Source organism: Amblyraja radiata, chromosome 4 (assembly GCF_010909765.2).
Source record: "Amblyraja radiata isolate CabotCenter1 chromosome 4, sAmbRad1.1.pri, whole genome shotgun sequence".
Classification (NCBI taxonomy): Eukaryota; Metazoa; Chordata; class Chondrichthyes; order Rajiformes; family Rajidae; genus Amblyraja; species Amblyraja radiata.
Genome location: NC_045959.1, coordinates 59,138,989 through 59,152,129, shown reverse-complemented (window position 1 = coordinate 59,152,129; position 13,141 = coordinate 59,138,989). Strand labels below are relative to the sequence as shown.

At 42.0% G+C, this 13,141-nt stretch overlaps 1 protein-coding gene across 3 annotated transcripts in view; it reads left to right on the top strand.

Moving 5' to 3' along the window:
* The window catches only part of rnf31 (ring finger protein 31), a 42,356-nt gene extending 32,014 nt beyond the window's left edge, over positions 1-10,342 (top strand). For 2 of the 3 annotated variants that reach the window (XM_033019582.1, XM_033019580.1), the window contains 9 exons: positions 1,030-1,128; positions 1,688-1,777; positions 2,238-2,352; positions 3,446-3,564; positions 4,525-4,638; positions 5,195-5,252; positions 6,513-6,609; positions 7,320-7,488; positions 9,785-10,342. In XM_033019582.1, coding sequence (XP_032875473.1) covers positions 1,030-1,128; positions 1,688-1,777; positions 2,238-2,352; positions 3,446-3,564; positions 4,525-4,638; positions 5,195-5,252; positions 6,513-6,609; positions 7,320-7,488; positions 9,785-9,850 — 927 coding nt within the window. In that variant the 3' untranslated portion in view covers positions 9,851-10,342. The remainder of the gene's footprint in view (positions 1-1,029; positions 1,129-1,687; positions 1,778-2,237; positions 2,353-3,445; positions 3,565-4,524; positions 4,639-5,194; positions 5,253-6,512; positions 6,610-7,319; positions 7,489-9,784) is intronic. The other variant, XM_033019581.1, reaches the window with a different exon arrangement.
* The last annotated feature ends 2,799 nt before the right edge of the window (positions 10,343-13,141 follow it).

Below are 13,141 nucleotides of genomic sequence, written 5' to 3'. Positions count from 1 at the left end.
AGAGGGGGGGAGAAGGGGGGAAAAGGAGTGGAGACAAACTTTAAGACGCCAGAGATACACAGCTGTGAAGTTCGGCAGACATTTAACATTAGCGGTCGGTTATCCTTGGTTCTGAAAACTTCCCAGTGAGCCAATGAAATTCACCGGTCAGCACCGGCTACAACCTTCGAGAACCTTCGACCTCCTGGCAACCCACATTTCTTTAAACATACTGTAAATTATTTAATAGATCATTCAGATTATTACTAGGTATTCAAAACTTCAAAACAGTTTCTTAAATCAAAAAGAAAATCTTTCTAGCTGGGGGATGAAGGAAAACGTGAATATACAATAGGTGCAGGAGTAGGCCATTTGGTTCCTGCCTTCTCCCCATATCCCTTGACTCCGCTAACTTTAAGAGCTCTATCAAAGTCTCTCTTGAAAGCATCCAGAAAATTGGCCTCCTCTGCCTTCTGAGGCAGAGAATTCCACAGATTCACAACTCTATGGGTGAAAAAGTTTTCCCTCATCTCCGTTCGAAATGGCCAACCCCTTATTTTTAAACTGTGGCCCCAGGTTGTGGACTACCCCAACATTGGGAACGTTTCTTGCCTCTAGCGTGTCCAATCCCTTAATAATCAATATGACTGCCTCTCATCCTTCTAAATTCCAGTGTATACAAGCCCAGTCACTCCATTCTTTCACCATATGACTGTCCCGCCATCCCGGGAATTAACTTTGTGAACCTACGCAGCACTCCCTCAATAGCCAGAATGTCCTTCCTCAAATTTGGAGACCAAAATTAAGTGTTGCTGTTCTACCAAACAAAAAGATTTATGTTATAGAGTCATAGAGGCCTAACTTGCCCACATCGGTCAACAAGCCCCAGCTGCGCGAGTCCCACCTGCCCATGTTTGGCCCATAGCCCTTGAAACTAATCCCTCCAATTTTGGACATTTAATTCTCTGACTTTAATAATTAAGTCTCCATCAATGTATCTTTTAATACTAAATTGTTAACTTAGAATATCTGTGCTTCTTTAACAAATAGATTCGCCACTATCTGGATGGAAAAACTCATGAACTGTTTCAAAGAAAGCTACGGGACCGAACGCTAATGGAAATGGCAAACTTCAGATGGTGTGCGCATGTAAGAGTTTCTTGCGGTTATCTTAATTCTAAGGGGAAACAAAATAGAGGCCAATATTTTAGCAACCATTCATGTCTTACACTGTTAGAGTTTCAGTTTTTTTCTAACAATGTCTTACCGGAAGCTGGGGGGAGCAGGGCAATGGAAAAATTCAAAACTGAGATTGACAGACTTAATTAAGTTTAGAGATACGTCATGGAAACTGGCCCTTCAACCCACTAAACCCATGCCGACCAGCGTTCCCTCCGCATGAGCATTAGTCTACACACTAGGGACAATTTACCAAAGCCAATTAATCGACAAACCTGTACGTCTTTGGAGTGTGGCAGGAAACCGGAGCACCTGGAGAAAACCCATGCAGTCACGGGGAGAATGCACAAACAGCACCCATAATCCAGTCTCTGGCGCTGTAAGGCTGCGCCTCCATGATGTCCTAATTCAGCAATCAACAAAACAGATAGATAAAGCTAAGATGTAGACACAGGGAACTGCAGGTGCTGGAATCTTGCGTAGAACACAGAATGTTTCAACTATCTAAATATGATACTGTTTCTTTCAGTGTTCCTTCGGGCTATTGCACGACTTTGATCGGCTGAGGGTGGATTGTCCTTCTTGTAATAAAAGCACATGCTTCCGGTGTAAGATTCCTGTAAGTATTCTTTATGGAATGCCCTTTGGTCTTTCCATTTAATTTATCCACAACACACACGTCGAATGTTGAAAGGCCTGGATGGAGTGAATGGGGAGAGGAAGTTTGCACTAGTGAGAGAGTCTAGGACCAGAGGTCACAGCATCCAAATAAAAGGACGTACCTGTAGAAAGGAGATGAGGAGGAATTTATTTAATCAGAGGATGGTAAATCTGTGGAATTCATTGCCACAGATGGCTGTGGAGGCCAAGTCAATGGATATTTTACGGCGGAAATTGAAAGATGATTAGTCCGGGTTTCAGGGGTTATGGGGAGAAGGGGAGAAGGCAGGAGAATGGGGTTGAGAGGGAAAGATGGATCAGCCATGATTGAATTGATGGGCTGAATGGCCTAATCCTGCCCCTATAACTTCTGAACGTGTGGAACTATCAAGCAAACCTACCTCGCCTTCTTTCCACAGTGGGAGCCGCAGCATGAAGGAATCAGCTGTGAACAGTTCATGAAGTGGAAGCAACAAAATAACCCTGAGTATCAGGCTAGGGCACTGGACAGCTACCTCAAGCAGAATGGAATAGGTAACTAGTTGCACTTAACAGCAGCTGCTGACTCTAGGCCAACTTAATCTTTTTAGTGTCCTGTAATGTATTACCTGTTACTCATGGAGTCATAGAGAGATACAGTGTGGAAATAGGCACTTCAGCCCAACTTGCTCACACCAGCCAACATGTCCCAGCTACACTAGTCCCATCTGCCTGCGTTTGGTCCATATCCCTCCAAACCTGTCCTATCCATGTACCTGTCTTAACAGTTTCTTAAATGTTGGGATAGTCCCAGCCTCAACAACCTCCTCTGGCAGCTTGTCCATACACCCACCACCCTATGTGATTTCATTGATATAGAGGACAAACAGTAACGGGCCCAGCACCGAACCCTGAGGCACACCACTAGCCACTGGCCTCCAGTCCGAGAAGCAACCATCACCCTCTGCTTCCTTCCATTAAGCAAATTTTCTATCCATTGAGCTATCTCTCATTGGATCCCATGTGATCTAACCTTCCAGAGCAGCCTACCATGCGGAACATTGTTGAATACCTGTCGTACCTATGTGTGGCTTGATCACACTCATGCATAGAATGATCTAATTATATTGGACAGCACGCAAACAACAGCTTTCCATTGTACCTTGGCATGACATTACCAATAAACCAATACCAATGCACACATTTTGGGCACACTTGTGGCTCAAAATTGTGCTTCCACTATCACGGTGGCGCAGCGGTGGAATCTGCAATTCTTTCCACATTTGGCTCCTCATGCCTGCCCTGCCCTCTCTGAAATTATATTACAGCTGATCAAGTTTGTATCTCAATCATCTCCCTGCAAGAATCTTTCACTCTTCCCCATCTCTTACTGATCAAGTATTCATCCACCTCAGCCTTAAAAACATTCAAGGTTTCTGCTTCCACCACCTTTAGAGCAAGCAAGTTCCTCAGACCCACAATCTTCTGAGAAAGAGAGGAAAAACAAAATCACATTGGTGACCCATTAATTTTTAAACAGAAGCTCTTTATTTAATGTCATGTAATATCTAAATTGTATACGTTTATTATTTTGTAGCCTGCTATATGTTTGTGTTCTCTTACATTGAACATTTTGTGTTTCCTTCAGAGTGCCCTAATTGCACAGCTCAATTTGACTTGTCGAGAGGAGGTTGTATGCATTTTAATTGCCAGGAATGTCAACATCAGTTCTGCGGTGGCTGCAGGAGACCATTTAAGTTAGGATCGGTAAGGTGCTGCTGTTTCCGGATCTTGTATTTAATATACCTTGTATTTTTAATCTATATCTTGTGTTTATCTATATCTCATTTTCTTTGGGTGACACAGTGGCACAGTTGGTAGAGCTGCTGCCTCACAGCACCAGAGACCTGGGTTTGATCCTGAGATCGGGTGCTGTCTGTGTGGAGTTAGCACGTCCCAAAGGCGTGTGGGTTTAGGTCAGTTGGCTGCTGTAAATTGTCCCGAGTGTGTAAAGTATGAATGCAACAGTCGAACCACATAGAACTAGTGTGGTCAGCTTGGACTTGGTGGGACGTAGAGCCTGTTTCCTCATTGTATCTCGAAATATTAAATACGTAGATTATCAGAATGATGTGACGATATTTTGAATGCTTTTCACGGTGGCACAGCGGTAGAGTTGCTGCCTTACAGCGCCATAACCCAGGTTCGATCCTGAACTTGTGTGCTGTCTACGGAGTTTGTATGTTCTCCCCGTGATTGGTTATTTCCTACTAACCAATTGTAGTGCTTGTTAGTAGTTGCTCCGCCTAATATGCGATTTATATTCCCAAGAGCTTGCTTACGTAATTCAGTCTGAATAGCTGTTAGGTACTGTAGCGTTCTGCAGACCAATGCTGTAAGTGGACTTTAATAAATATGTGTTGTATTTTGATGTGTGTACGACTCCACTCATTACACTATTCTGTTAGATAGGATACTAACCTATCCTATGCACACTTACAAACGGCATTTGTAAGCATAGTACTGTAAATAATATAATAAACAAAGAAAAAAAACGTGTCATATATTACACATTATATGTGTAATCACAAATACACATAGATATAGATCAAATATAAACACATAACTAGGATATGATAGTGTTAGTGGCCAATGCAGACTCGGTGGGCCGAAGGGCCTGTTTCCACACTGTATCTCTAAACTAAATGAAACTTTTGATCACAACAGGCTTGTGCATTTATGGAGAACTGCGTTACAAAGGGTTTGCATGCTCACCATCCGCGGAACTGTTTCTATTACCTCAGAGACTGGAGTGTGGAACGGATGAAGCAGCTGTTAACTGTGAGTCATGTTTAATAACTGGACTCTACTCTTCCTAATGCAATATAAACACATTTAAAGTAAATGTGTAAAATGGCCTAAATTTACAGGGTGGTGAATATGTGGAATTCTCGGCCATGGAAGGCTGTGGAGGCCAAGTCAATGGATATTTTTAAGGCAGAGATAGATAGATTCTTGATTAGTGCGGGTGTTAGGGGTTAGGGGGAGAAGGCAGGAGAATGGGTTTAGGAGGGAGGGATAGAACAGCCATGATTTAATGGCGGAGTAAACTTGATGGGCCGAATGGCCTAATTCTGCTGTTATCACTTATGAACATGATTAATGAAGTCAAAGGGGAAGGAAACATGATGGACTGGACAGTGTTCACAACTTTCTGCAGTCTTCTTCGCTCCTGGGTATTCAAGTTGCCAAACTAGGCCATGATGCAGCAAGTTAATATCGAGTTATCTGCCCCCTCTAGTTATCATCATACTCTGGAGTTCTTCTGTTAATAATATGACAAACAATTGCCTTTCTTTTGCTACTTTCTTAATGTATATGATTTATTTTCTTTCAGATAGGACCTGTTCCCTTGACTGAGTTCATAGCAGATACCAACCATGGGCAAGTGGAAGGTAAAAAATATTACTTTTTAATAATAGGAATGAAATGTGTTGGAGCGAAGTTTGCATGAACACATGTGAACCATTAACATGGTCCTTTGACATTCCTCTCCTATAGAATTACATCTAGATCAGCATAGATCATTGTTTGAAATATGCATACATTCTTTCATCACATATCAGGTGCAGAATATAAAAAAACATGCATTTGAGAGAAGTGAACGGTGTTAAATTTAAGTTATGTCTCCCAATCCTAGAAGCAGCTCTTTAGTGTATTTTTAACCCCGGAATTTAAGAACGACACAGAAAGAGGAAGTATCATTTTTTGTCAAAACATATTTCCATGCATTCCGTCTGATTTAGCAAGCCATTTCTTGCTTTGCTATCTTGTTGATCAATCCTAATATCCCACCAATTTTACTTGTAAACTATTCTCCCCACAATCCCAGTGGCGCAGCGGTAGAGTTGCTGCCGTACAGCACCAGAGACCCAGGTTCGATCCTGACAGTGGATACTTTCTCTAGGGAGTTTATACGTTCTCCCTGTGACCACATAGGTTTTCTTCTGGTACTCTGGTTTCCTCCCACACTCCAAAGATGCCCAGGTTAATTAGCTTCTGTAAAATTGTAAATTGTCCCTAGGATGTAGGATAGTACTAGTGTACAGGGTGATCGCTGGTCGGCACGGACTTGGACCGAAGGGTCTGTCTGTTTCCATGCTGGATCTCGCAAGTCTAAAATCCCATCAGATTCTACCACTCTCTTAGGTTACCTAGAGCATCTGAATCTACATGTAAACATATGGATGTTTACAATTAAAAAATGTAAAATTAACTTATTTGGTGTGAGATTAGTTATGCTTATGACTTACTGACTCTTTTTTTTTTTAAGAGTCAGTAAGTCATAAGCACAAGAACAGGTCCTTCAACCCAACTCGTCCATGCCGACCAAGATGCCCCATCTAAGCTAGTCCCATTTGCCTGCATTTGGTCCATATGCCTTTAAACCATTCCTATCCATGTACCTGTCAGAGTGTCTTTTACAGGTTGTTATTATACCTGCTTCAACTACCTTCTCTGGCAGCTCCTTCCACATACCCACCACCTTCTGAGTGGAAAAGTTGTCCCTCAAGTTTATATTAAACCTTTCCCCTCTCACCTTAAACCTGTGTCCTCAAGTTCTTGATTGCGCTACCCTGGTAAAAGATATTTTCTTTAAATATCTTTGTGAGTGTATTACAAAACCTCTTTGTGGTAAACACTTGTTTTTACAGATAAATGTAAAGTCATGGAGCAGAGAGAATCCTTGCAATATCTAAAGGATGAGCAGTGTGGACAATCTTCAGTTAAAGGCTACTCAGGCATCTGCAAGTACGTGAAGTGGTGCTTCTCAGAACATGAGTTTGTTAAACATGTTGGCGTGGCAATTGTACGAAACCTAGAAATTTCTGTTGAATGGGCACTGTCAGAAAACCAATTTTATTCTCGACACACAGCAGCAAAATTCTGTAGCCCACCATGCCTAAAGGAGTCCGGTGTAGAACACACAAAAGTGTACAAGCCAGCGGCTTGGGTTCCTGGAGTGGAGAATGGGAAAATATTAATCATGAGGTAGTAACTCAAGACATAGGAGGAAGGGTGAGAGTGTCATTCAGCAGAAAGTCAATTTTAAGGTTATTACTGTACTATACTTTAGAGATACAGCACGACAGCACGGAAACAGGGCCCAGCCCAGCCCAGTTCACCACCCAGCCCAGCCCATCCCACCCCCCAGTCAGAAAATCCATTCAGCTATACTAATCTATTGAATGCTATTGAAAACCAGTTTTTACAACAATTTCTATTACAATTATTACAACTGTTTCCACCTTAATTCCTTCTCTCTTGTTTAAATGGCGACTTTGTTTTTTAATAAAAGCACTGAGGTGTCTATATTGCCACTGTTATCATTGTCCCAGCCTTCAAATACCCTGGTATTTAAAATTACTGCTGTTCAAATTTAACAAATGCTTGTATGAAGATTTATTAGCAATTGTATACAAAGACTTTTACTTGACAGGACTCCCTCATCTTTATTTCAGTATCCATTTGAAACAGCACTTGGTTGAACTTATAAATACAAATAATTTGGATCCAGCTGTACTGTACAGCAAGGTGGAGATATTAATGGAACTCCAGCGCTGGAATATTTCTGTTCCTAATAAACACCTTAGTGAATCAGAAGATCAATTTATAGGAAGATTAAGACATGTAAGTTAACAAAGATTTTTAAAAATACCCAGTTGCACTATTTATCAAAATGTTAACTTAAGGGCCTGTCCCACTTGGAAGTCATTTGCGCGTCACGATGGCGCGAAGATTTTGTACATCCCAAAATCCTGGGGCGCCACCCGCGACCGCGCGTCACTGCCTATGTCACCACGCAACATGCGCGCATCACGTGCGTCACGACACCCATGTGGGACAGACCCTTCATCCAAACTTGCACCAGCCAATGTACGTTGGAACATGGTTAAAGACCACCCTCACCCCAACGTCTGATTATAGAAGACACGATGGAAACATGTCGAATAGTTTAGTTTAGAGATACAGCATGGAAACAGGCCCTTCGGCCCACCGACTCCGCGCCATCCAGCGATCCCCGCACTTTATCACTACCCTACATACACTAGGCACAATTTACACATATGCCAAGCCTACACATATGTCTACATACCTATACGTCTTTGGAGTGTGGGAGGATTCGAAGGTTCGATACATACCTATTAGGGCGGAAAGGTTGTGCAGCAGTAGAGTTGCTATCTTACAGCGCTTGCAGCACCAGAGATTCGATCCGACTACGGGTGCTGTCTGTACGGAGTTTATACGTTCTCCTGCATTGATTTTTTCCGAGATCTTTAGTCTCCTCCCACATTCCAAAGACGTACAGGTTTGCAGGTTAATTGGCTTGGGTTTGTATACTTGGTATAAGTGCAAATTGGCCCTAGTATGTGTGGGCCTGTGTTAATGTGCGGCGATCGCTGGTTGGTGCGGACTCGGTGGGCCGAAGGGCCTGTTTCCCCGCTGTATCTATAAACTAAAAAAAAGCTTGCCTGATATTTAGTTCTTCCTACAAACTGTGTAAAACATGAAGTGCTGGAGTAACTCAACTAGTCAAGCTTCAGATTGATTTGGTGCACTTTGGTGATTTGGTACATTCTATCTGTTTGCTTTGTTGTCACCCCCCTAGCTAACAATGGTCTATTCCACATTTTCCTTGATCCTCATCTCTTTTGATCTCTTACACTTCCTTATCTCTGTAACTCACTTTCCCCTAACGTTCAGTCCGAAGAAGGGTCTCAACCCGAAATGTCACCCATTCCTTCCATCCAGAGATGCTGCCTGTCCCACTGAGTTACTCCAGCATTTTGTGTCAATCTTTGGTGCACCAGACGTTGACAGTTTAAGCAGAGAGGCTGACAAAATAGTCATAAATACTGACATAAATTAAGCTTTAAGGAGCCTGGGCTTATTATTTACTATGTGTACATTAAAAACAATCTAAGCGAGTCCCATTTGCCAGTACTTGACCCAGCATAAGCTTGTCTCATTTAACCTAAGATCGCCTAAGTATGGGTGACATTTTGGTTCACGGGGAGAACGTACAAACTCCGTACAGACACTGCCCGTCATTGGGATCGAACCCGGGTCTCTAGCGCTGTCTCTACCACTGCGCCACAGGTGGAAGCTTATTCTACTGCCCTCTGGTGGTGGCAAGATTTAGTCAGACAGGCATTGACCCTGCTTATTAAACCCAAGCTTAGGTATAGGTTTATTATTGTCACTTATCTCGGGGTAGTGAAAAGCTTTGTTTTGCATGCTATCCAATCAAATCAGATAATACTATACATAAATACAATCAAGCTAACCACAAGTACAATAGGTAGCGCAAAGGCAAAGATACAGAGTGCAGAATAATGTTCTCAGCATTGTAGCGCATCAGTTTCAAGACAAAGTCCAATGTCCGTGATGGGATTAGAGGTTTAATTTAGTTTAGAGATACAGCGCAGAAACAGGCCCTTCGGCCCACCGAGTCCGCACTGACTAGCGATCCATGCACACTAACACTATCCTACTATGGACAATTTAAATTTATACCAAGCCAATTAACCTACAAACCTTTACATCTTTGGAGTGTGGGAGGCGACCGAGGAGCCGCGAGAATTTATTTGGAATTTCTGAACATTTTCATAAATAATTTGAAATAATGCATGGAGTTTTCAGATAAGGCGACTTTTGACATCATGGCGTAAATCTCTATCGGAATATGTAAACATTTCACCGTTAGTGCGTCGTGTTTTCGAGGAGATGTGAAATGCAGACGAACATCACACAAATAAATACACATCCAAGATCAGAGTTTTATAAGTTAAAGATTGAGTTTCAGGAAGAAATTTAACTAGGGTAAATCATTTATATGAGGCAGGTATTGTAATGACAGAAACTGATGGTATGTGTTTTCATAACATGAAACTAACAAATATATTATGTGGTTTATTTTTAACAGAAAATAATGAAGGAGCTGAAGTTGGCTCAACAAACCATTCTCGACAAGAATTCAGGATTGCTTTGATTATCAATCAAATGTATTATGAGAAATGGAAGTACTACAGTGGACAGAAAATTCCTATGGTTGAAAATTAAAGTTTCACTGACAATGCAGGGAGGCCTGAGCTAGTTTCACATAGGCCAAGAAGGAATCAGGTTTCTTATGTGAAAATCACAACACTATATACAGATAACTATTTTGCAGTTATGCAGAGTTACACTAAGAAATGTCACTACCTGAACAAACCTTAAGGTGCACTTTCCTGCCTTAGTGGAAGGTCTTCAAGTAACATTTCGCCATGGGAACTACTCTCACAAGTATTGGGATTGATCAGAGTCCATTTTAAGTAGTAAGTGGAAGATGGGATGGAACCCACGTAATTGTGATGGATCATAAGAGATTGGAGTAGAATTAGGCCATTCGGCCCCTTCACCATTCAATTATGGCTGATCTATCTCTCCCTCCTAACCCCATTCTCCTGCCTTCTCCCTATAACCTCTGACACCCGCACTAATCAAGAATCTATCTCTGCGTTAGATATATCCACTGACTTTGCCTCCCCAGCCTTCTGTGGCAAAGAATTCCACAGATTCACCACCCTCTCACTAAATAAATTCCTCCGCATCTCCTTCCTAAAGGAACGTCCTTTAATTCTGAGGCTATGACCTCTAGTCCTAGACTCTTCCACTAGTGGAAACATCATCTCGACATCCACTCTATCCAAGCCTTTCATGATGAGGCATCACACTGTAAAGGCAGGACAGTGAGGTCAAGAATCAATGTGGTCACTCAACTTCCCCAGAGAAAGGAGGTCCTACCTGTCACACTTAAAACATCAAACCATTCTTTGATAGGTCAATGAATAAAAGTGAGGAATACAAGGGACTGCAGATGTTGGTTCACCAAAATAGGCACCTAACTCAACGTGTCCAACAGCACCTCTGGATATTTTTTTAACTCTTTGGCCAGCTCATGTGCAACAAGTAATTTGGAAGCCAAATGATATCTTGACCTTCATGGAGTAGATTTGATGGCTGGAATGTACTGCAAATATCTCAAGTCCTTACCTGTGGAACTGGACACAAACCTGTCTCCTTACTCAAGTGAATGCAACACAATATTCACCAGATTAGCATCTGGTATGGTGGGATTTCCTGAGCGGAGAGATTGTGCACGCTACTTCTATGTAGGCAGCACAGTGGCGCAGCGCTGGAGTTGTTGCCTCACTGCGCCAGAGACCCGGGATCGATCTTGACTGTGGGTGCTGTCTGTACGGAGTTTGTACTTTCTCACTGTGACTGTGTGGGCTTTCTCCGGGATCTCGTTTCCTCTCACATTCCAAAGACGTGCAGGTTTGGGGGTTGATTGGCTCCTGTAAATTGTCCCCAGTGTGTGTGGGATAGAACTAGTGTACGGGTGATCGTTGGTCGATGCAGACTCGGTGGGCAGCAGGGTCTGTTTCCACTTTGTACATCTAAACTGAACTGAACTATCCTACACACTGAGGCCAATTTACAATTAACAGAAGCTAACTAACTGATAAACTTGTAATTGGGAGGATTTCAGAGCACCCAATAAAAACCCCACGCAGTCACAGGGAGAACGTAAAACTCTGTACAGGCATCACCCTTAGTCAGGATCGAACCCGTGACTCTGGCGCTTTATGGGCAGTAACTCTACTGCTGCGCCACTGCAGCCCCAGTGTAGTGCGTTGTACAAGTAAAGCCCAACAATTAGACGCGGCTCTTTGGCTTGGTACAGTGGGCGGTGGGTGTTACTGCTAATTCAGCGATACGTATTTAATCCTGACCTCCAGTGCTGTCTGTGTGGAGTTTGCATGTTGTCCCCCATGCATTCATGAGTTTCCTCCCACATCACAAAAATAAGCAGGTGAATTGGCCACTGAATTGCCCATTGTGTGGGGATGAGGTGTGGAATTTGGGATGGGAATGTGGGGAGGAAAAAAACAGGATGAGTATAAATGGCATGCTTGCTGATCGGCATGGATTGGGCTGAAGGGCCTTTCTCTGTGCTGCATGAATCTATATCCATGTGATTTGAAATTGTATCCTCAGAGATAATGAAATGAAAATCTACACAATCCACTTTCTAAATGAATTATCTCCGCTATGTCATTTCTTCCTGTACACCTGACTGCATACCATTCTGATACACTTCTTGGAGTTTTATGAAATAATGTGACATTTTTGCATCGGTGTGGTGCTCAGAATTCATTCCAGACATGAGCAGGAGTTAACCCTGGCAGAGGACTGAAGATAAACTTCCATTTCTGTGTTGTATCAATTAATAAAACCAAACACTACAAAATAAGCAGCTGTGCTGCTCTTCAATCAGATGGTACTGAATTTGTGTGTATGTTTTTAATAAAGTACCACTGGACCTTTGGGAATTGTGTTTTTGATTTGAATTAGTCTTTGGTAGCTCTATTCTTAATTCTAGACCATATCTTTGAGGAATACCATGGCCTGAACTAAAGTGTATGCATCATCTGTTAATCTGGCTTGGTACATGTTGCACTAGTGTCCATTATTTACAAGTGAATAGTCATAGCACGTCCAATAATTCTTAAAAGTTGAGTACTTTCCCACCTAGATAATCCCTTTCATGTGTAAGCAACAGAAAACCACCTTTATACATGTGATTTACCTAATTTTAAAAATTGTCAAAAGTTCATGTGATCGGAGCAGAATTAGGCCATTTGGATGATCAAGTCTACTTTGCCATTTAATCATGGTTGGTCTACCTTTCCCTCTCAACCCCATTCTGCCTTCTCTCCATAACCCTGGGCACTGTTACTTATCAAGAATCTATCAATCTCTGCCAAACAAATATCCAATGATGTGGCTTCCACAACCTTCTGTAGCAATGAATTCCACAGATTCACCACCCTGTGACTAAAGAAATCCCTTACCTCCTTCTTAAAGGTAGTCTTTGTATTCTGGTCCAAGACTCTCGCACTAGTAGAAACATCATCTCCACATCCATTTTATCCAGGCATTTTACTATTCAGTAAGTTTCAATGAGTTCGCCCCTCATCCTTCTAAACTCCTATCTATTGGCCTAGAGTGTCTCACAAATGGGTATCATTTCAAAGTTGCTCAGGAAGAAAATTAAATATTAAATAAAGTTGAACAAAGTATTAGATCAATTATGGCATCAGATCTCAAGATCAAGGAGCTGAGATTGCAAAAATGTCCTGCAAGCTAGAGTTGATAGAATTATTGAGAAATTAGTTTTTTTTAATTAATTCCCAGGTTTACAAACTGATGTTATCTGATAAAAAATACCAAGTGA